Source organism: Schistocerca serialis, chromosome 3 (assembly GCF_023864345.2).
Source record: "Schistocerca serialis cubense isolate TAMUIC-IGC-003099 chromosome 3, iqSchSeri2.2, whole genome shotgun sequence".
In the NCBI taxonomy this organism is placed as follows: domain Eukaryota; kingdom Metazoa; phylum Arthropoda; class Insecta; order Orthoptera; family Acrididae; genus Schistocerca; species Schistocerca serialis.
The window spans coordinates 22278929-22303423 of record NC_064640.1 but is presented as its reverse complement, the minus strand read 5'-3'; the positions used below and the strand labels follow the sequence as shown (position 1 = coordinate 22303423).

Here is a 24495-nt window from a genome sequence, read left to right as displayed (position 1 = left end):
TCATGAAACAGATTGCATAGAAATATTACTCTTATTGCGGTAAATGCTGTTTGAAACCTTTGGCAGAAGTAGAGGACAGAAAACCAATCTGCACTCATTATATTTGCGCAACTTATTGTCGATATATTTTCAGCCTGATGGTACCATGGGCACAGTCGGCTTCCAGCCGCTGTTACCCATCACCTGATCAGCCAGTGTTTGTAACGAATATTGTTACAAAATTTTTGGAGGGCTCTTAAGCCCCACTTATTGAATCTAAACATAGGTTTTAATGAAATTGTAATGAATTGGCCTGTTCAGGGAGAGATATTGATTAAGCCCAAGAAGACGTAATGAGCTCGTGCTCCTCGTTTATTAGCCCCCACAGCCATCGGTAACAGCGAAACCGAAAAAAAACTGATGATATGCATCATCGTAAAAGTGAGAATGAAATTTTCTGTTGCTAGCAAGGTTTGGGAGATATAGCTTTCATGAAGTCTGGAGGTCATATGAAAAAGAAACACAAACCGAAGGGAATGAATGATGTTTATACAAAGAAACTAATGTAGTGACATAAAACATTGAGAGACGCTGTGAGTAAAGTCAAAAGGCAAACAAATATCGTGAGAGGCGTCCCTCGTATAAGTAAGTCATCTAGTAGATTCTAGTATGTAAAAATTCAAAAGGCTGGGCTGTATCTACAGAAAGATCTGCTGGTCAACTGCAAAAGCAATTTTTCTGTTTTTTCTATATCTCTCTATTTACTGCTGATGTCCTTTAACTTCTTCGTTCCGTGGAGAAACGAGCGTACGAAATGCACCACTATTATTGATGAAAAGGCCTGGAGGAAGTTCGAGTTCAGCTCACACTCCAAGGCAGAGTAAAAATACATTCTGGATTGTTGTTGGTGTATATATTGTCCACCCAAATTGACACAGCACGGTGACTGATAGCAGCAAGCGCAAAGGCGCATTCCATTTACGGTCGCTCCAATGAGAAATCGCGCCAAATGCCAACTTAATTTGTGTGGACAATAAAGCATTTCACATGTCTGTATCAAATTTTAATTTGCTTCACGTGAGAAGCAATTGAAAATAAATTCATGTTATTTTCATTAGAACATAATAATTTAATATCTGTTTATTGTAATTTCCACATGAAAAAATTTAGAATTCAAAAAAAAAACGCGAGAAGGAGGTTCGAACCGCGATTTTTCCCTATCGAGGCTCCTATACTTAGGTTTCGGATTCGTGTGTGTGTATTCGTTTTGCACTTAATAGCGCCTGGAAATTATCCAACTCTTAAAGGGAACTTTTTCGAGATTCTCTGTTTTAAAACTGTTGTCTGGGCTGACATTCACGTCCTATTAACATGCGTCAGAGACAAAAGAGCTTAATCCTCAAGATGATTAAGTCAATAAAATCTAACAGGGCCAGTCCACGGAGTCCTCTTGTCCGGTAACAGCTCATATATATGCTCACAGACGTAAAATCTACACAAGCTGCTGTATGACCAGAGTACGAAGAAATATAAAGTGCGTGACAAATTCGACAATAACTCAAATACATTGCAGTTGTTTTCACGTTTGGGAAAGAACAACTAGAGCCTGTATACTATACAGTGTATAGGGAAGAACAACTCGCCGAGTGTGACATCTAGCGGGAGCCCTCGGTACTCGGTCGCAAGACGTCACAAGTAACGACCGCAGAGAGCTTACGATTTAAGGCTTAGCGCAAAGGAACGCAAGCAGAAGTAACATGGACACAAATTCCTGGAGTCTTGTCTGCATTGCAAAACTTTGACAAAGAAAAAGTATTTGATGCAGCATATGAAGAATGTTCATGGGGTACGCACAGGAATGTCTCGTAATTTGATTTGTTCTGTTTCCATGTGCGCTAAACATTCACAGCTGCGAAATAATTTGTGGTATCCCACCACGAGTCTTATTGAAATCTGCTCGGCCATCAACCAAACTGTTTCATTCCAACTTAACCTAGACCTAATGCCAAGCTACACACTAATTTATCACCACAATACGTTGGTAGCCCTGCACAAGGCCACACGTACGGAGACAGGGCTCTCGTGAAACGTAAGTAATTTAGGTTGTAATTAATTGTAGTTGAACACTTTTAACTAATTAAATACGTTCTTTAGTGTACTCTTCAAGCTCACCATTAAGAGTTTTTCCCTTATTTGCGTAGTGTTCTAATAATCGCGAAAAGTTCGTTTGTTTACTTACTGCTGCGTAGGGCTAATTTTTCGTGTGTGCATATTTAGCGTTATACCGCAATTGTAAGTGCATTTGCTGTAGTTTAACTGATTAAATACGTTCATTGGGGTTCCTTTCAAGCTCCTCATTAAAGGTTTTTCTTTTATTTGTGCTTTCCAGTAACCGCGAAAATTTCGTTTTGTTTATATTTCGCGGCTTTGCCTTACTTACCGAGTGTGCATAGTTAGCGTTACACCGCAATCTTAAGTGCAATTGGTATAGATTAATTAATTAAATATGTTCATTAGTGTGCTCTTCAAGCGTGCCATTGAAGGTGTTGCTTTTATTTGCGTATTCTTCCAGTAATCGCAAAAAATTCGTTTTGGTTGCATTCGGCTGTTTAGGCCTGATTTTTGATCGTGGATATTTAGCGTTATACCACAAATTTAAGTGCATTTGGTAATAGTTTATTTACATATTAGTTTCCAAAACATATTTAGTGTCCTTTTGATCTGTATTTAATACATTATCGTTATCACTTAGTAAATCTCTTATCTAATTTCCAAACTACCATGGATACTAAGTGTGTGAGCTGCAGTAGGAAAGTTAGTTCAGGGGTATTGTGCAGCTGTTGTGACAGGTGGTTTCATTGGAGAAATTGTAGCAGCGTGGGAATTGGGGAAGCAACCGAGACTCTTCCATTCTTTTGCAGGGTTTGCTCAAGAGATTGGATTATAGCTGAACAGGAGGAGAAAATCAGGGCCCTTCAGGCTGATTTGGACAGAGCGAGGGAGGAACTGAAGATGTTAATGGGGGAGGAGGGTAAACAGCGGTGGGAAGTAGTAGCTGGGAACAGGGGTCACAAATGGGCAGTGTCTGACAGTTTCCCAACTGGCACTACCAATAGATTTGCCTTCCTACCACAGTTAAGTAAGGAAGAGGCTCCAGTAGAAGTAGATATAGTTAAGATGCAACAGAATCTCACTAGGAAACCAACTATTTCAAAACAAGTAGAAAATAAGAAGAAAGTTCTGTTGCTAGGTAGCAGCCATGGAAGAGGTGTGGGCCAGATTTTGCAGGAAAAATTAGGTGACAGGTACCAGGTCACAAACTTTTTCAAGCCAAGTGCATGTCTTAGCCAGGTGGTAGAGAATATAGGTTCCTTGTGCAAGGGTTTCTCAAAGCAGGATCATGTGATGATAGTGGGTGGAGTGGGAAACAGTATTGATAGGGATCAGGGCTACAGTATTGAGTGTGACCTGGTGAAAATAGCCTCTGCAACGAACCATACCATGGGCTGGTGCCTACTTTCGTGCGGCATGATCTGCCCCAGTTGAACTGCTCTGCCAGAAGGGTAAATATGGAGTTGGATCACTTGCGTAGGGCAGCTACTCTGTCAGACATTGGATTGGTCCCTGTCGAGGCTCTTGATAGGGGGGATTTCACAAGGCATGGCCTACACCTCAATAGGAAAGGGAAGGGTAAACTGGCAGGGTTGTTAGCGAAATCCATAAAGTGGGACACTAGTACTCATTTTAGACTAATATCAGAGTCCAATGTGAAGTTCAGGCAGGCAGTTGCTAAGGAGGTGCAAAACTCACAAGATTCTCACAACAGAAAAGTAAATAATAATGTTACCATATTTAAACAAAATACTGGTGGATTGAAGAAAATAGTAGGTTCTCACCAAAGTAAAGTAAAAAATAATGTTACAATTTTTCACCAAAATATTCCAGTATTGAAGAATAAAATAGGTGAGCTCCTGGTTTGTTTAGACGACACCGAATCTGATAATGTAATAGATATACTATGCCTGTCTGAGCATCACATTGTGTCTAATATGGAAAAGGTAAATATCAGTGGTTATAATGGCTCTGAGCACTGTAGGACTTAACATCTGAGGTCATCAGTGGTTATAAACTAGCTGCACATATGAGTAGAGAGAATAAGGTGAGAGGAGGAGTTGCCATATATGTCAAAAGTTATCACTGTGTAAAAAGCTTAGATACAAAAAAGTTTTGTCTAGAGCAACATATAGAACCATGTGCCTGTCAACTTAAACTGAAGGAGGGCTCTTTTATAATTGTAACAGTGTATGGGTCCCCTTCAGGAAACTTCCATTTATTCCTGGAAAACTTGGATGCCTTGTTGTGCTATCTGTCAGATAGGGGAAAGCAAATTATTATTTGTGGGGACTTCAGTGTTGATTCACTGAAAGAGGGTAATAGGAAGAATGACCTGTAAGTCTTGCTCGGTTCTTTCAGTTTGAAATCTGTCATTAATTTTCCTACTCGGGTAGTAAAGGAAGGCAGCATATTGATAGATAACACTTTTATAGACCAAGATAAGTTTAAAAACTTAAATTCTTGTCCTGTTGAGAATGGCCTTTTTTATCATGGTGCTCAGTTAGTTGTAGTATATGACATAGCTCCATTCAGTAATTCAAAACTACCCTCCAAAGTTATGCATTCAATTAATGACTCAACAGTTAGAAATTTCAGATAAAATCTTCAGCAGTTAGATTGGGGTGAGGTGTACTAGGAACCTGATGCTAAGAGAATTTGAAAGCTGTTTCCCCAACAAAATAGTTAAATCTAATTATAAGAAACCATACAAATACCTTGGCTTACTAAGGGAATAAAAATATCTTGTAACAACAAAAGGGAACTGTATCTAACAACAAGAAAGAGTAATGACATAGAAACAGCCAAATATTATAAAAACTACTGTGCTACATTAAGAAAGATCATTAAAAAATCCAGAAGCATGTGCATAATGTCTGAGATTAATAACTCTGATAACAAAATCAAAACAGTTTGGAATATTATTACAAGGGAGACAGGGCAACCAAGAGTACAGGATGAAACTTCCTGACAGATTAAAACTGTGTGCCCGACCGAGACTCGAACTCGGGACCTTTGCCTTTCGCGGGCAAGTACTCTACCATCTGAGCTACCGAAGCACGACTCACGTCCGGTACCCACAGCTTTACTTCTGCCAGTACCTCGTCTCCTACCTTCCAAACTTTACAGAAGCTCTCCTGCAAAACATGCAGAACTAGCACTCCTGAAAGAAAGGATATTGCGGAGACATGGCTTAGCCACAGCCTGGGGGATGTTTCCAGAATGAGATTTTCACTCTGCAGCGGAGTGTGCGCTGATATGAAACTTCCTGACAGATTAAAACTGTGTGCCCGACCGAGACTCGAACTCGGGACCTTTGCCTTTCGCGGGCAAGTACTCTACCATCTGAGCTACTGAAGCACGACTCACGTCCGGTACCCACAGCTTTACTTCTGCCAGTACCTCGTATCCTACCTTCCAAACTTTACAGAAGCTCTCCTGCGAAACATGCAGAACTAGCACTCCTGAAAGAAAGGATATTGCGGAGACATGGCTTAGCCACAGCCTGGGGCTGTGGCTAAGCCTGTGGCTAAGCCATGTCTCCGCAATATCCTTTCTTTCAGGAGTGCTAGTTCTGCATGTTTCGCAGGAGAGCTTCTGTAAAGTTTGGAAGGTAGGAGACGAGGTACTGGCAGAAGTAAAGCTGTGGGTACCGGACGTGAGTCGTGCTTCAGTAGCTCAGATGGTAGAGTACTTGCCCGCGAAAGGCAAAGGTCCCGAGTTCGAGTCTCGGTCGGGCACACAGTTTTAATCTGTCAGGAAGTTTCATATCAGCGCACACTCCGCTGCAGAGTGAAAATCTCATTCTGGAAACATCCCTCAGGCTGTGGCTAAGCCATGTCTCCGCAATATCCTTTCTTTCAGGAGTGCTAGTTCTGCATGTTTCGCAGGAGAGCTTCTGTAAAGTTTGGAAGGTAGGAGACGAGGTACTGGCAGAAGTAAAGCTGTGGGTACCGGACGTGAGTCGTGCTTCGGTAGCTCAGATGGTAGAGTACTTGCCTGCGAAAGGCAAAGGTCCCGAGTTCGAGTCTCGGTCGGGCACACAGTTTTAATCTGTCAGGAAGTTTCATATCAGCGCACACTCCGCTGCAGAGTGAAAATCTCATTCTGGAAACATCCCCCAGGCTGTGGCTAAGCCATGTCTCCGCAATATCCTTTCTTTCAGGAGTGCTAGTTCTGCATGTTTCGCAGGAGAGCTTCTGTAAAGTTTGGAAGGTAGGAGACGAGGTACTGGCAGAAGTAAAGCTGTGGGTACCGGACGTGAGTCGTGCTTCGGTAGCTCAGATGGTAGAGTACTTGCCCGCGAAAGGCAAAGGTCCCGAGTTCGAGTCTCGGTCGGGCACACAGTTTTAATCTGTCAGGAAGTTTCATATCAGCGCACACTCCGCTGCAGAGTGAAAATCTCATTCTGGAAGAGTACAGGATGACGGCATTACCATCAAAGCGAATGGAAACTTGACAAACAACAAGCTGGAAGCCGAAAACATTTTGAATAATCATTTTTTAAATGTTGTAGAGAAAGTAGGATCTAAATGTTCTTCAGAAGAAGCTAGGCAGTTAATGGAAGAGGCCCTACCCACACCATTTGATACAATTGAAATTCCACCCACCTCTCCTTCTGAAATTAGGAAGATAATAAACTCTCTCAAGAATAAAAGCTCACATGGAACTGATGGCATTACCAACAGGATAATAAAAGCTTGTTTCCAAGAGATAAGAGGGATTCTTAGCCACATATGTAATAGCTCTCTGACGCAGGGTACTTTCCCATATAGATTGAAGTATGCCATTGTTAAACCACTGCATAAAAAAGGGGATACGTCTGATGTCAACAACTACCGCCCAATCTCTCTTCTGACTGCCTTATCCAAAATTCTTGAAAAAGTAATGTATTGTAGAGTAGCTTCATACCTTTGTAAAAATAAAGTTTTAACAAAATGTCAGTTTGATTTCCAGAAAGGTTTTTCAACGGAAAATGCTATATACTTTCACTAATGAAATATTAAATGCTCTGAGTAATCAGAAGGCACCCGTTGGGATTTTTTGTGATCTCTCAAAGGCTTTTGATTGTGTAAATCATGGAATACTTCTAGATAAGCTCAAGTACTGTGGTATGAATGGGACAGCGCTCAAATGGTTTAAATCATGCCTAACTGGAAGAGTGCAGAAAGTTGAAATAAGCAATTCACATAATATGCAAAAAACTGGTGATTTCTCAAAGTGGGGAACAATCAAGAATGGGGTGCCACAAGGTTCGGTCTTAGGTCCTCTGCTGTTCTTAAAATATGTTAATGACTTGCTATTCTGTATTCATGAAGATGCAAAACTGGTACTTTTTGCCAATGATACAAGTGTAGCTATCACACCCAACAGACAAGAATTAACTGGTGAAATTGTGAATTATGTTTTTCAGAAAATCATTAATTGGATCTCTGCAAATGGGCTCTCATTAAACTTTGACAAAACACAGTACCTACAGCTCCACACAGTAAATGGAATGACACCATTAATAAATATAGACTTTGATCAGAAATCGGTAGCTAAGGTAGAATATTCAAAATTTCTAGGTGTATGCATTGATGAGAGGTTGAACTGGAAAAAACACACTGAAGATCTGCTGAAACGTTTGAGTTCAGCTACTTATGCTATTAGGGTCATTGCAAATTTTTGCGATATACATCTCACTGAAATACTTTACCACATCTATTTTCATTCTCTGCTTTCATATTGCGTCATATTCTGGGGTAACTCATCTTTGAGTAAAAGAGTATTCATTGCACAAAAGCGTGTAATCAGAATAATTGTTGGAGCTCATCTAAGATCATCCTGCAGACACTTATTTAAAGAGCTAGCGATCTTCACTGTAGCCTCACAATATATATATTCACTTATGAAATTTGTTATTAACAATCCAAACGAGCCGGCCGCGGTGGTCTCGCGGTTCTAGGCGCGCAGTCCGGAACCGTGGGACTGCTACGGTCGCAGGTTCGAATCCTACCTCGGGCATGGATGTGTGTGATGTCCTTAGGTTAGTTAGGTTTAAGTAATTCTAAGTTCTAGGGGACTGATGACCACAGCTGTTAAGTCCCATAGTGCTCAGAGCCAAAAAAATCCAAACGAATTCGAAACTGATAGCAGTGTACATGGCTATGACACTAGGAGAAGGGATGATCCTCACTACTCAAGGTTAAATCTAACTTTGGCTTAGAAGGGGGTAAATTATGCTGCCACAAAAGTCCTTGGTCACTTACCTAATAGCATCAAAAGTCTGACAGATAGCCATATAGCATTTAAAATGAGATTAAAAGAATTTCTTAATGGCAACTCCTTCTACTCATTAGATGAATCTTTGGATATAGTTAGTGGGTAATTTCCCCAACCCCCACAAAAGAGAAAAAATTAAAAATATTAAGTGACATGTAATATTTTGTGTAATGTAATATCTTGTATAGACACCTTTTATTATCCTGACAGGTTCCACATCATTACGAAGTTTCGTGTTCATGATCTATGGAACAAGTACTAATCTAATCCAATCATATGTAAGCATAGCCAGACTACAACGAAACTGTTGCATTCATACCTTACCTATAGCCCAAGTACGCTGCAGACTAATCTGACACCACAGACAAGTTGTCGCTACGACATTCGTTAGGTTCTCCAACTCACAACCGATCTGTTGCATGCTGAGCCAGTCTTTTGCAACGAAACTTAACCGGATGCACTGCAGACGTCACAGTTATGATTATGCTATCACATCTGCTGGCTGTGTCAACTCACCACCAAACTTTTGTATTTGGAGATAACTTAGACCTCGGGATAAGCTACAGACCAGTCTGTCATCAAACATGCGTTTCACCATCACATTCGAGGGCTTTGCCATCTCACAACTAAACTGTTACATTCTGGTCTAACCCGACCTCGGGCTGCACTCCAGACCAGGCTTTCACTAGAGGCATGCATACTGCTTTTACATTTTTGGTTCGATAACTCACTCCCAGACTGTTGCATTCCAACGCAGCCTACACCTTGGGCTATAATACAGACCAGTCTGGCATCAGAGACGCGTTTTTCGCCATCAGTTTCTCCAACTCACAACCAAACTATTTCAGTCCAACCTAACCCAGAGGTTGGGCTTCTTGACAGACCAAACTTTTACCATAATCATGTATTTAGGTATCACGTTTTTTGGCTTCACCAACTCACAACCAAGCAGTGGTAATCCTACCTAACCCAGGTGCAGGCTGCACTGCAGATCAGTCTGCCACAACAGACTTGGTTTCGCTATCACATTCGATTCTTTTCCGATTCGCAACGAAACTGTTGGTTTCCAACATAACCTATGTAACTGATCGCTCTTTCACCTCAGGTATAGTTTTCACTATTACATTTTTTTCTTTCATAGCGCACAATGAAACGGTTACATTAAAATCTAAACTAGACCTCGGGCTATGCTTCAGGATTGTCCATCATAACAACACGTTTCCCGCTATCACATTTGTAGTCTTCGCCAACTCGCAACCAAACTGCTGCATTTGGAACTAACATAGACCTCGGCATAACCTACAGATCAGTCTGTCACCAGAACACGTTTTTCGTTATTTGTTGGCTTCGCCAACTCGCAACTGAAATGTTGCATTAAAACCATACCTAGACCTCGGGCTATGCTACAGACAAGGCTTTCAGCATATACACGATTTATGCGGTCACATTTTTGGCTTCACTGGCTCACAACCAAACTTTTGCATTTCATCCTCACGCTATGCTACAGACCAATCTGTCATCACATACAGATGTTTACCTGTCACATTAGTTGGCCTCATTAACACAAAACCAGACTGTTGCATTGCATTCTAACCTAGATCTGGGACTACGCTAAAATCCAGTGTGTCACAATAACACGTTTTTTGTTATCACATTCGTTGTCTTGTGATACCCAGAACAAAATTAATGTATTCCAATGTAACCTGGACATTGAGCAGCTCTACAAATTAGTCTATTACCAAAAACGCATTTTTGCAATCACATAAGTTTCGTCAGTTCACAAACAAATGGTTGCATTCTGACCTAACCTAGATCTACATATCAATGTTTCCCCAGAGGCTCGTTGCTCGCTGTCGCATTCGTCGGCTTCATCAACTCAAAAGCAAACAGTTGCATAACCTAAACATTGCATTAAGCTAGAGACCCGTCTGTCACCACAATACGTATTTTGCTATCACATTCACACTCGCAACCAAACTGTTGAGTTCCAGCCTATCCAAGAAACTGGGTTACGCTACGGATCAGTCCCCTTAATCAGGCACATATTTTGCTATCACATTCATAGCCTCGGCCAACTCAAAAATAAACTCTTGCAGTCCACCCTAACCTAGATATCAGGGCTTTATGACAGGCCAGCCTATCGCCACAGGAACGTTTCCCGCTATCACATTCATTCGCCTGCCCATCTCACAAAACAGTGTTACATTCCATACTAACATAGACATAGGGCTACACTTCGTACTAGTATGTCACCACAGGCACGATTTCTGGTATCACATTTGTTGGCTTTGCAAACTCAGGAACTCTTTCATTCTAACTGACCCTAGACCTTGGGCTATGCAGCATACCAGTCTTTCAGCATAGCTACAGTTTTCACTATCACACTCATTGGCTTCGCCAACTCATAGGCAGTGTGTTGTATTTCAACATAACCTAGAGCTCAGGCTACATACAGTCCAGTCCGTCACCACAACAAGTATTTCGGTTTCACATTCAGACTCAGAAACAAACTGTTGCATTCCAACCTAATCTAGATATCGGGCTATGTTACAGACCAGTCTGTCAACTTGGAAAGGTTGTTAGCTGTCACGTTCGTTGGCTTCATTACTCACAAACAGATTGTTGTATTCTAAACTAACGTAGACCTTGCACTGCACTACATACCATCTGTTATCAAAGACAAATTATTGCCGTCACATTCATAGGCTTCTCAACTCATAACCAAACGGGTGCATTGCAAACTTAGACCTTGGGCTACGCTACAGATCAGTCTGCGTGAACAGGCACGTTTTTTGCTGTCACATTCGTTGGCTTCGACAACTCACAACAAAATGGTTACAGTCGACCCTAACCTAGACCTCTGGCTTAGGGACAGACTAGAGGCTCCTCACAAGCACGTTGTTCCGCTATCACGTTCCTAGGCTTAGGCTTCACCAACTCGCAACCAAGTTGTTTCATTCCAACATAACTTAGACTGCACTCTTCGCTACGTACCTGTTTGTTATAATAAACACGTATTTCGCTGTCACATTCGTTGCCCTCGGCAATTCACAACGAAACTGTTGCATTCCAACCTAACCTGTGCCAAGGGCTATGTTATACACTAGTCTGCCCGCATGGATACGTTTTGCACTTTCACAATATTTGGCTACGCCAAATCACAAGCGAACTGTCCATTCGAAATTAACATATGCCTCGGAGTATACCGACCAAGCACGTTTTTCGTTTTTCACAACCATTGTCCTTGACAACTCGCAACCACACAGTTGCATTCTAATGTAACCTAGACCTTGTGTTACATTAGAGTCCAGATAGTCACAACAGACACGTTTTTCGCTGTCACATTCGTTGGCTTCGCCATTTCACGACGAAATAGTTACTTCCAACCGAACAGACAGCAAGGGCTACCCTACACAGAAGTCCATGTGCATGCACACGTGTTTCGCTATCACATTCGTTGGCATCGCCAACTCAGAACTAATCTGCTGCAATCCAACCTAACCTAGACCCCGGGGTATGCTACAAAAAAGAAAGAAGTAAGGAAGAGTGAGCCTTACTGCCTCGTATACGTCGAAATGATTAGAGACAGAGCAGAAGTTCAGACGGTGACAAGGATGGGGAAGGAAACCTGTTGTGCCCTTTCAAAGGAACCGTCCCGATATTTGGCTGAAGTGATTTACGGAAATGACGGGAAATCTAAATCTGGATGGCCGAATGCGAGTTTGAGTTGCTATGCTTCCGAATTCGAGTTCAGTTTGCTAACCATTGTGCCACCTCGTTATATGTTATTCTAAAGACCAGTCTTTCACCACAGCCACGTATCAAGCTTTAACACTTTTATCTTCGCCAACTCACACCTATACTTTTGCATATACACCTCAGCTACGCTACAGATCAGACCTTCATCATTGGCACATTTTCCACTATCACATTCATAGGCTTCGCTAACTCACAACAAAACTATTGCATTCAGATGAAACGTATATCGTGGCTACACTACAGACCAGTCAACCGCTACAACACCTAACGTATATCTTGGCTACACTACAGACCAGTCAACCGCTACAACACCTGTTTTGCTATCACATACGTTGTCTTCGCCAACTCACAAACTATCTTTTGGCTTAAAAACTAACATACCCCTTGGGCTACGCTACAGACCAGTCCTTCACCACAACATGTATTTCGCTATTACCGGTACTTTCACTTGCACATCCAAACTGTTACACGTCAGCTTAATGTAGACCGTGGCCTATGCTAGAGTGCAGTCTGAAATCGCTCACCCGTTTTTAGCTATCACATTGGTTGGCTTCACTAACTCACAAGCAGACTATTGAATTTCGACGTAACCTAGACCTCGGGGTATGCTACAAACCAGTATGTCACCACTAGACGTTTTTCGCTATCACATCTGTTGATTTAGGCAACTCACAACCTAATTGCGAAATATGCCAATAATTTCAGATTTCCGATCTCTTCTTCCCTCAGATTGGTAGCCACAATTTGCAGTCTTAATTCACTGCACATTCTTTGAAGTACAGGCTGTGAGTTACTCAATTTTGAACTGTCTTAAAAAATATAATATATAACGAACAGATAACCACACCAGTACCAGGCTGTGATGTGAGACTTGCAGTTTTAAATAATCAAATATTTTAACCAATAGTTTCCCTGCAATAGTTTGAGAACAATTTCATAGCGCAGTAACATGCGAATCGAAAATATGTGATTTTTTTTTAATTCTACAAGCAAAATGTTTTCCAAAAAAGTATTTTAGCAACTTAGCTTTGTTTATGTACAGTACATGCTTTCAGCAAAAAAATGTTCAAATGTGTGTGAAATCTTATGGGACTTAACTGCAAAGGACATCAGTCCCTAAGCTTACACACTACTTAACCTAAGCTATCCTAAGGACAAACACATACATCCATGCCCGAGGGAGGACTCGAACCTCTGCTGCGACCAGCCGCACAGTCCAGGACTGCAGCTTCTTTCAGCATCATTGATCGTTTCAAACTGTAAGTCTCAAATCACAGCCTGAGGATGAGGTGGTTATCTTTTCGTTATTGATTATATTTATCACGATACTTCAAAACCGAGTAGCTCAGTGTCTGTAACTCAAAGGATTTGCAGTGAATTAAGAGTACAAAGTGCGACTGCTAATCTGAGGAAGGCATAAATATGAAGTTATTGCTATATTTGGCAATGGGTATCTCAACATCATTGAGAGGTGAATGACAGGTTAAAAGGCACAGTGAAAAAAAAATTTGGTCCAGCCAGGATTCGATTCCCACAATGTTTCAGTTTCCAGCCACACACTCTACAGCTGTGCCTCCACACAATATGCAAATGTGGTTCTAATTCCTGGATTCCCAAGGCACTGCTGCTCTCTCGAACTATGGTGCAAACCTTCCCCATGAAACCATGTATGTATTAGTCAAAACTGTGCTAGCATCCCTACAGAAGGTCCTGAGATTAGCCTACATATACAGGTGGATGTGAACAAGAGACTTAAGTTTGTATAGGGTGTTCATTTTAAGTGGAGATATTGAAATATCTTGAGGACAACACATTGGATAAAAAAATGTTATAATTCGAATTTGTTTGTCTTAGAGGGGGACATCCAACGATACCACACTCGACCTCCCACCTCACCCTGTGCATGGGTGGTGGAGGACAACTTTGGAATCCAATGGGAACTCCCATTTTTTATTGCAGGTAACTCAACTTTCAGCTTTCTGCCTTCTTTGAATCAAACCTAGATATGGATGTAATTCTTTGATTGCCATGGCAAAGAAATCTACCGTATAGTGTATACAACAAAGAACTACAACCAAAAGTCTCAACAATGCATCGCAGTGCGTACTAAACTTCACAAGAAAACGGCCATAACATGAGCTAAACATGTAGACCACACATGTCTTTTATTCTTTCTCTTTTGCTTTGTGCCACCTCAGCCAGTCTCCAATACGTACTGAATCACTCATATACACATATACCTATAATTCGTACACAAAATTTATTTGGGTTGAAATATATTACTTCCATCACAATGTGCTCCCGTCATTGCCATGGGATGTCACTCCAAATGCCAATTCAGTATGGAAGACATATTTCCGATCCCTCCACACAACTTTCCTCCCATGCACTTCTTTCACCACGTAAGTTATAAGAAATTGATGATATTCAGTTTGTTAATGTTGTTCTCTGAAATATTTTGATAACTTTATGCAGTGGCCCACCAACAAAATATGCTATGCCACTCAAGTCATCTTGCCATAGATACTTAATGCTACCTGCAGGAAGCCAGGTGAGATCGCAGGTACTTGTATACATTTTCAGACATCATACACTCCTGGAAATGGAAAAAAGAACACATTGACACCGGTGTGTCAGACCCACCATACTTGCTCCGGACACTGCGAGAGGGCTGTACAAGCAATGATCACACGCACGGCACAGCGGGCACACCAGGAACCGCGGTGTTGGCTGTCGAATGGCGCTAGCTGCGCAGCATTTGTGCACCGCCGCCGTCAGTGTCAGCCAGTTTGCCGTGGCATACGGAGCTCCACCGCAGTCTTTAACACTGGTAGCATGCCGCGACAGCGTGGACGTGAACCGTATGTGCAGTTGACGGACTTTGAGCGAGGGCGTATAGTGGGCATGCGGGAGGCCGGGTGGACGTACCGCCGAATTGCTCAACACGTGGGGTGTGAGGTCTCCACAGTACATCGATGTTGTCGCCAGTGGTCGGCGGAAGGTGCACGTGCCCGTCGACCTGGGACCGGACCGCAGCGACGCACGGATGCACGCCAAGACCGTAGGATCCTACGCAGTGCCGTAGGGGACCGCACCGCCACTTCCCAGCAAATTAGGGACACTGTTGCTCCTGGGGTATCGGCGAGGACCATTCACAACCGTCTCCATGAAGCTGGGCTACGGCCACGCACACCGTTAGGCCGTCTTCCGCTCACGCCCCAACATCGTGCAGCCCGCCTCCAGTGGTGTCGCGACAGGCGTGAATGGAGGGACGAATGGAGACGTGTCGTCTTCAGCGATGAGAGTCGCTTCTGCCTTGGTGCCAATGATGGTCGTATGCGTGTTTGGCACCGTGCAGGTGAGCGCCACAATCAGGACTGCATACGACCGAGGCGCACAGGGCCAACACCCGGCATCATGGTGTGGGGAGCGATCTCCTACGCTGGCCGTACACCACTGGTGATCGTCGAGGGGACACTGAATAGTGCACGGTACATCCAAACCGTCATCAAACCCATCGTTCTACCATTCCTAGACCGGCAAGGGAACTTGCTGTTCCAACAGGACAATGCACGTCCGCATGTATCCCGTGCCACCCAACGTGCTCTAGAAGGTGTAAGTCAACTACCCTGGCCAGCAAGATCTCCGGATCTGTCCCCCATTGAGCATGTTTGGGACTGGATGAAGCGTCGTCTCACGCGCTCTGCATGTCCAGCACGAACGCTGGTCCAACTGAGGCGCCAGGTGGAAATGGCATGGCAAGCCGTTCCACAGGACTACATCCAGCATCTCTACGATCGTCTCCATGGGAGAATAGCAGCCTGCATTGCTGCGAAAGGTGGATATACACTGTACTAGTGCCGACATTGTGCATGCTCTGTTGCCTGTGTCTATGTGCCTGTGGTTCTGTCAGTGTGATCATGTGATGTATCTGACCCCAGGAATGTGTCAATAAAGTTTCCCCTTCCTGGGACAATGAATTCACGGTGTTCTTATTTCAATTTCCAGGAGTGTATTAGTTAAAAAATTACAGTCATTTTGTTTTTCCCAATATTTCACAAATAATTGTTTATTGTCCGCCTGTGTAGCTGAGTGGTAACGTGGTCGCCTCCCATGCAAGTGGGCCCAGGTTCGATTCCCGGCCAGGTTGTAGATTTTCTCTGCTCAGAGACTGTTGTCCTTATCATCATCTCATCCTCATTACTGGCGCGCAAGTCGCCAAACGTGGTGAAATAAGACTTGCACTTGGCGGCCGAACTTCCTGAATAGGGACCTACCGGCCACCGATGCCATATGCTCATTTCCATTTTTTAAATTGTTTATTGTATGCATCAGATTCACCCTATATCATATTAAGCGCTGTAGGAGCAACAAAATATATAGGTATTCTGTATGTAAGTTTCGGTTCAATGGATTTTGTACTTATGGGGGCGACAGTTGCATACTATGGCACTGCATGAACACGGGAATTTATTCACTGTTCTAACTCACTCATATGTCCTTTATGGACATGCAGAGAGCTTACAATCTCATAGAAAAAGGCTCTGACGTATGGGAGCCAATAACTCAACCTGTGTGTCGCGATTGCTAATGCACTGTATAGGTCATGCAAGTTCCCAACATCTGAATGTTTAATGTAAATACATGAGTATCCAAAAGTTAATTGCAGCGTTGCTTCTTGTATGTATCAACTATGGACACGTTCCTGTCAAACATATGGACATCAATAAGAGTATAAGATGGGTCATAGTCAGCTATCATCTACCTTTTAGTGTACTCTATTATGCAACATAACTAGTCCCACTCATACTATGTATGCTGCACTTTAGCGCCAAAATGTTGAATGTTCTCAATTTCAGTTATAACATAGAAGTCATTGTCCAGTGATAAGTCTACATTCATGTGTTTCGATCCCCTGGCAATCACTTTATGTGTCGACAAAGAGCAGTATTTTCGAGTCATTTAAATGCAGCTCAGCCTGTTGAGCAAACGCTGATGGCTACTGTTTGTGCTACTGCTGTATATACACTGGCTGCATTTCCTGAGCATGTAATGCAGGCAACTTCTCCTGCTGCGGTGCATTATACTTATATGGAAAATCTAATAAATCACAGAAGCCAACTGTAGGCTGCTTCTTATGTGGTGGTGCAGACAATAGAAATTTGGTCTCCTGCATATCGTGGTACAACATATATGCTAGTGCCACATTAGGTGGGGGGCATCCTATTGGAGAAAGGTGTGGGTTGGGGCATGTTCCTGAGAATTACTGGGACATGACTGGTCTACGTTAGAAGTGGGGTACAGAAGTGTAAATGCTCTTCACACATTGTTGAGCAATTCTTTCACTGCCAGGAGTTAAGTGTGGGTTACAATCTGGCTTACAGCAACCACTGTTACAGAATGGTGGTAATGTGGTGTAACTGGTTTACACATACTCCAGCAGCGACTCCTATCTGTATTGTCCCATTTGCAACCATAATTTTGCTGTGGGGTTCTGTGCATAAATGCCACTCCGTGTTAAAATTTTTAATTTTTAATTGAGGGTCTTGGTATCATGGAGCCCTTCAGCAGAGTGAGCACCACAATATTTTACTAATTACCACCTAACGTAGCAGTCTATTCTAGCCATTGCTCTTCAATGATTTGCATATAAATACTTTAATGGCCTACAGGCATCATTAATATGAAACTATCAGGCAAGAATTAGGAGCAAACTCCACTAGTTGTGAGGCATTCCATTGAAAATGTGCTCCCACTCAACTAGGTGAACTTCTTATTGCTACTTTGGTTTCTTTCCATCATAAACGTATTGTAAATTGAACAGCTCATTCATCAGAAGGTTTTCACTTTTATGGACAAAGCATCAACAGTGATTGTTTTATAACTATTAACTTCAGAAACTACTTTTCGTTCTTGTGATTAATATAGACTCAACGATAGTTTGACTTAAGAATGACATGTTAAAGACTTTACTATCAGCGTACTGTCTTCCTTTTTACAACCTTTGCTCTCATTTCTTTACAGAATGTAGTGCACTTTTTTTGGTCATTGCACATTGTTTCTTTGCACAGTTCACTTTAACAGTTTGGGGCTTTATATTACTTGTAGCTTACGGAATTTTCCTATGGATATTCACACTTTGCAGTCAGTACTCTATTACTGTCTTCTCATTTGCATTCCTCTGTTTTTGGGATAGAGCCAATAGCATTCTTAAGTAAAATCTTGTTTGAGCCTTAAAGATCAGAAGGTGTCTACCTACACGTACACATAATGCTTACACTATAACCATTGCAGATGCTCTAAAAAAGTGAATTTTCTGTAGTGAATGGGCTTTTTAGTTTTGAGTATAGTTAAGAAAGGAAAACAATAATATTTGTGACAGCTGTTGATTTGTTTATATTGAGGATGGAGTTGATGTATCTGAGTGTTATTGTTAAGTATGCTCTAGCCCATAAGCCTGGTTAGGAAAAAGACAATAAAAGTCATCAGATTATGCTTTTGGTATTTCGGGTCTGTGTCAATTCAGCAGCCACAGCTTTGAGACACGAGCTGAGCTTTTCACTTCAAGCTCATACATGAAATACATGGCTCTGGAAAGATATGCTTACTGAGGCTAGTATAATTCTCAATATTGCAAAATAGGCCTACATTTGGCAACACTGTAATCCTCGAGATTCTTCCTGGAGTGTCACAGAATTATCCTGCTAATTTCGCTTGCTTTGTTCTTGTAATTTCCATTAAATAGTCTGGATGATTTTCACTTTAATTGTTACATAGGGTAACCAAATATGTGGTTTCGAGTCAAGAAAATTTGTTCCATACAAAAAACACAACTAATCTTGTCTAATGTAGCCATCACTATGGCAATCCCAAAGCAGAGAACACAGTAGTGACACGATAGCTATGTGATTATGTGGCCACAATCTTAGTCTAAGACTGCATTAGCTGCTGGTTCCAATATGACTGGAGAACTATTATACTGTATCTACGTTTTTACTTTTCTTTAAACGAAATGCAAAGCGCCAGAGTAAAATTGGCAAGCAAATCGTAATAAACCTCAGCACCAGTAGTCTTCTCGCAACCTTGTTTCAGTATTCTGTAGATCTAAAGATGAAAAGCTTATGACATTTCTAAATTACATACTTGTTAATACCAGTATTTTTATATTTCAGCCAATAAAATTTTAAATTTTCTTGTAAGTACATAATTTCGTTAATTGCTGAGTGGCATTGAAACATTTGTTAAATAGATTGACAATTTAAGTTTATTCTGTGACAGACTAAGTGAGACCTCATCATGGAGGAGATAAACAATAGATTCAAAGCACCAATCCACCTTAAACACTCCAGCATGTGGATATGTAAATTATGTACCTAAGCATAATCTAATGCCTTCAAGATAGGTCCTGGGAACATCAGCTTGTCTTCTGATACTGCTGTTCATCGGCTCTTGCTTAACTGAAAACTGTTGACTGCAATAATACACTCCTCGAAATTGAAATAAGAACACCGTGAATTCATTGTCCCAGGAAGGGGAAACTTTATTGACACATTCCTGGGGTCAGATACATCACATGATCACACTGACAGAACCACAGGCACATAGACACAGGCAACAGAGCATGCACAATGTCGGCACTAGTACAGTGTATATCCACCTTTCGCAGCAATGCAGGCTGCTATTCTCCCATGGAGACGATCGTAGAGATGCTGGATGTAGTCCTGTGGAACGGCTTGCCATGCCATTTCCACCTGGCGCCTCAGTTGGACCAGCGTTCGTACTGGACGTGCAGACCGCGTGAGACGACGCTTCATCCAGTCCCAAACATGCTCAATGGGGGACAGATCCGGAGATCTTGCTGGCCAGGGTAGTTGACTTACACCTTCTAGAGCACGATGGGTGGCACGGGATACATGCGGACGTGCATTGTCCTGTTGGAACAGCAAGTTCCCTTGCCGGTCTAGGAATGGTAGAACGATGGGTTCGATGACGGTTTGGATGTACCGTGCACTATTCAGTGTCCCCTCGACGATCACCAGTGGTGTACGGCCAGTGTAGGAGATCGCTCCCCACACCATGATGCCGGATGTTGGCCCTGTGTGCCTCGGTCGTATGCAGTCCTGATTGTGGCGCTCACCTGCACGGCGCCAAACACGCATACGACCATCATTGGCACCAAGGCAGAAGCGACTCTCATCGCTGAAGACGACACGTCTCCATTCGTCCCTCCATTCACGCCTGTCGCGACACCACTGGAGGCGGGCTGCACGATGTTGGGGCGTGAGCGGAAGACGGCCTAACGGTGTGCGGGACCGTAGCCCAGCTTCAAGGAGACGGTTGCGAATGGTCCTCGCCGATACCCCAGGAGCAACAGTGTCCCTAATTTGCTGGGAAGTGGCGGTGCGGTCCCCTACGGCACTGCGTAGGATCCTACGGTCTTGGCGTGCATCCGTGCGTCGCTGCGGTCCGGTCCCAGGTCGACGGGCACGTGCACCTTCCGCCGACCACTGGCGACAACATCGACGTACTGTGGAGACCTCACGCCCCACGTGTTGAGCAATTCGGCGGTACGTCCACCCGGCCTCCCGCATGCCCACTATACGCCCTCGCTCAAAGTCCGTCAACTGCACATACGGTTCACGTCCACACTGTCGCGGCATGCTACCAGTGTTAAAGACTGCGATGGAGCTCCGTATGCCACGGCAAACTGGCTGACACTAACGGCGGCGGTGCACAAATGCTGCGCAGCTAGCGCCATTCGACGGCCAACACCGCGGTTCCTGGTGTGCCCGCTGTGCCGTGCGTGTGATCATTGCTTGTACAGCCCTCTCGCAGTGTCCGGAGCAAGTATGGTGGGTCTGACACACCGGTGTCAATGTGTTCTTTTTTCCATTTCCAGGAGTGTATAACATAAGGGGATGACAAACATATATCAAGACTAGCAACATCACAGTTGGAATGATGATGTTAGAACTTGACAAAGTCATTAATAAATAGAAAAACGCTAAAGCAACGTTTTTAGATTATGTAAGCGTGAGAAAGAGTAAACATTTAGGCAACAAAAGAAGTTCAGTTTCTCTGTTAGTTATCATGTACTTATTTATCCTTCAGTGAGGAACAAACGCCTAATACATATCACAGACATTTTCTTAGTTTTGCATGTTGTTGTTAACATGCATCATGAAGAGAATGAACGCAGTCTGGTGTGATAAGGTGTGCAGCCTCACTACGCGGTAATTATGCCATTACAGGGAAAACGTATCAGCAGATCGGGATCAGCTTCCAACATTTGAATATTGAGAAAATAGTTTGGATAAGGCCAGTTTGTCCGATCTCTACAGATCCCAAATATCTGTCTCGATGAACTGATATGCTAACAAAGTTAGTCACTGTGTCCTGTGACGCTCTGGGCCCTAAGACAGAGAGACAAAGAGAAAAGCGTACATCAAAGATGTTTTCAGAGCAAAGACAGGGTAATGAAATGGGGGGTTTAAAAAAGACTATTTCATCGGTTTCTTGAGGAATGGTAGAGGAGAAAAGTGAAAAAAAGTGAGTTAGAGGGTGAAATTAAATTATGAAATATAATTTCGAAAAAAACTGCTCGATTTGCTTATCATTTTTGGAAGAATGGAGTAAAAGGGCAAGTAATGAGATAAGAGTGTACGAAAGGGAGCAGTGGGGAGGGGAAATTAAAGATGAATAAATATTAGGAGAAATCGTTTGCATATTTTTGAGAGAATGGGAGGGGAAACAGTAGAGGGGAAGAGAGAGATGAATTTAAGGCAGAAAAACAAGCGTTAAGAAAGTATTTTATAAGTTATTACTGTTTAAGTGTGCAGGCAGAGAACAAATGAAAGAAAAATGGAATATAAAAAAAAATATAAGGCACTTATTTTACTGAAAAAGGTAACTGGAAAGGAAACTAACTTACGGTATTGTTCATCAGAACAAGAAGGTTATCAGTCTCATGAAAGACGAGTCGAATGGTTTACCTATTGTAGAGTTTGTGAGATTGAGGTCCAAAATATATGCATATCGTACAATGGATGGGGGCACTCAGAGGCTTCAGTTATTGTGATCGCTTCTAACTCGTATTTTATTATACGGTCTGATAGCAAAGCCAGGTCTTCTAACAGATTGTTTGTGTCTATATGTTCTGTGTTACGAGTTATATCTGTTTTGGACCGCATTCTACCCAGATTGCCAGATTATTTAACAGATTGTTTGTCTATATGTTCTTTGTCTCTACGTTATATCTGTTGTGGCTCGCTGATTGCTGCACCATTTAAGTCATTGCACTTGTTCTACAGGGATTTTCTTCCCTACTCGATATTATACTCAGTCTTTTCCGTCTTTCTAGATTACATCCCGCCAGTGCTGGAGGAGCTTGACCAGCAGCTAGAGATGGAGAGGGTGCAGGCACAGCTCGATTGTAAGTACATCTGTAATAAAATCGTAGTTCTTACATGAAATAATTTCAAGTAATATATATATATATATATATATATATATACCACTTTTTCCAAGTGTCTAGATTGAGATTTCATAGACATATTCTTTTGTTTTCTTTCTAGATGATCATGGTTCCATGCATAGGGAGGGGAGCACAGAGGGTGGCGTGCAAGGTGGGGGACAAATGGCGGCCGCTCCAGAAAACCATCAAATTATCGAGCTTTTAGAGGAGGAGGAGAGGCTCGATCTGCCTGAGTAGGTGGGAGACCTGGTTGAATGTGGCAATGAGTTGCTCAAAACCATGGAGCCAGAGCAGAGAACGTGAATAGTTTTGAATGTTATCATTATACCAATTAATCATTAGACCAATTAATTACCCTTATTTAGTCTTATTATTTATTGTTCTTTTAAATCTATATCATTAAACTTATATTTTTTCTTATATCTTTTCTTAGTATATCACGGCATGGGCCGTATACCTAGAGCGGTGGTTGCAGGGGCGGGAATCGGGTGCACACAACTGGAGAGACATGCAGCGCCCTGTGTAGCCCCTATCAGAGTTACGTGAGAGGCGGCAGCAGCAGAAGCCGCACCAGCACAGTCCCCCTGCACCACCCCAGGCCTTCTGGCGTCCCTGGGCAACTCAACCGGCACGAGAGAACGAAGAACAACAGCAGGTGCAATGGTCTCCCACCCCAATGGCTGGTACCGGGAGCGACTCCCCCAGGGGCTGTCGCTGCAGCCCGGTTGCTCCAGCCGGCAGTCAGCGCCTCATCCTCAACCAGCTCACCCCTGCTGCCAGTGCAAGGTTCGTGTGCCTCCCTGCATACCCCTCCCTGTAGATGATACACCATCACTGGCCCCATCGTCGACTGGCTGGACCCCTAGTTCTAGTAGTACCAATAGTAATAGTAATTATCCTGAGGCTAGCGGTAGTGCTCTCCCCCATCCTATCGACAGTGTTTTGGATCAGAATAATAGCGTAATGAGCCCCCTAGAATACTCATTGGTTGCTAGGGCTTTTGAGGGACGCATCTCATTCACTAGAATTGAGAATCTGGGAGCGAGGTGTCGCGACCCTGTCGGGTTTTTAGAGGTGTGCCTCCCTGTCTTGGTGACCGAGCTCCTCAAATTCCTAGAAGATCCGAGATTTAGCGCCATTAATTGCAGTGCAGTAGTATGCAGCGAACTGAGTCACCCCCCTAAACATCAAGGTGATGCAGAGACAACGACTCTGCACTATATATGGGGTGATAATGGCGTTATTTCTCGGAGCACATCCATTGCTAAGTGGTATTGAGAACCCATCTTGAGCACTATTATGGCCCGATTGTCTGAGATAGAAGTACGTGGGTCTGCTAAAATGCTCAGCTGTATACCTAAACTCGACATCCATATATATGTCTCTGATCCACTAAATGTAGGGTCCAGTTATATTAAACTCCCTAAGGTTATTGAGAAGAAGCAGGCGTGCATTAATGTTCAGAATCAGTATGCTAATGCTTGTTTTACATGGTCAGTCCTGGCTTGTCAGAGAAATTACAATTACAAAGATCATCCCACGTGTCCTGGCAGTTACAAAGTCAAAGATATTAAGAGGCAGTATAACTTTGATGGTATTAAGTTCACTGTAAAGATCCAGGCGGCTCAGAATACCGGAATATCGGTTCACGTTTATGGCTTGGAGAAGAAAAACGACAAGTCACATGAGGAAGACAAGCACACAGTAGTTCTCAAAATTTGCAGGTGAGCGAGAATCGCATATAAACATGCTGCTCTTCTCTGAAGGTGATAATTATCACTATGTCTGGATCAACGACATGTCCCGGATCCTTTCCACCCAACTATTACCATAAAAAGCATATTTGTTTAAGGTGTTTGAATTATTTTTCACCTGAAGAGTTATTAGCGAATCATCTATTAGATTGT

At 42.8% G+C, this 24495-nt stretch overlaps 1 protein-coding gene across 1 annotated transcript; it reads left to right on the top strand.

Annotated features, from left to right (window-relative positions):
- Positions 1-1350: 1350 nt before the first annotated feature.
- Positions 1351-22829, top strand: LOC126470666 (uncharacterized). The gene is made up of 5 exons (XM_050098660.1): positions 1351-1436; positions 2025-2068; positions 13969-14073; positions 22475-22546; positions 22689-22829. Exons 1-5 carry the CDS (start codon positions 1351-1353, stop codon positions 22823-22825), a joined length of 444 nt encoding a protein of 147 aa, XP_049954617.1. The 3' UTR covers positions 22826-22829.
- Positions 22830-24495: the final 1666 nt, after the last annotated feature.

Coding starts and splice junctions, on each gene's coding strand:
- LOC126470666 (XM_050098660.1), top strand. CDS start 1,351: ATGCGTCAGAGACAAAAGAGCTTAATCCTCAAGATGATTAAGTCAATA. Junction 1,437..2,024: donor CCACGGAGTCCTCTTGTCCG/GTAACAGCTCAT, acceptor ATACGTTGGTAG/CCCTGCACAAGGCCACACGT. Junction 2,069..13,968: donor AGACAGGGCTCTCGTGAAAC/GTAAGTAATTTA, acceptor TGTTTGTCTTAG/AGGGGGACATCCAACGATAC.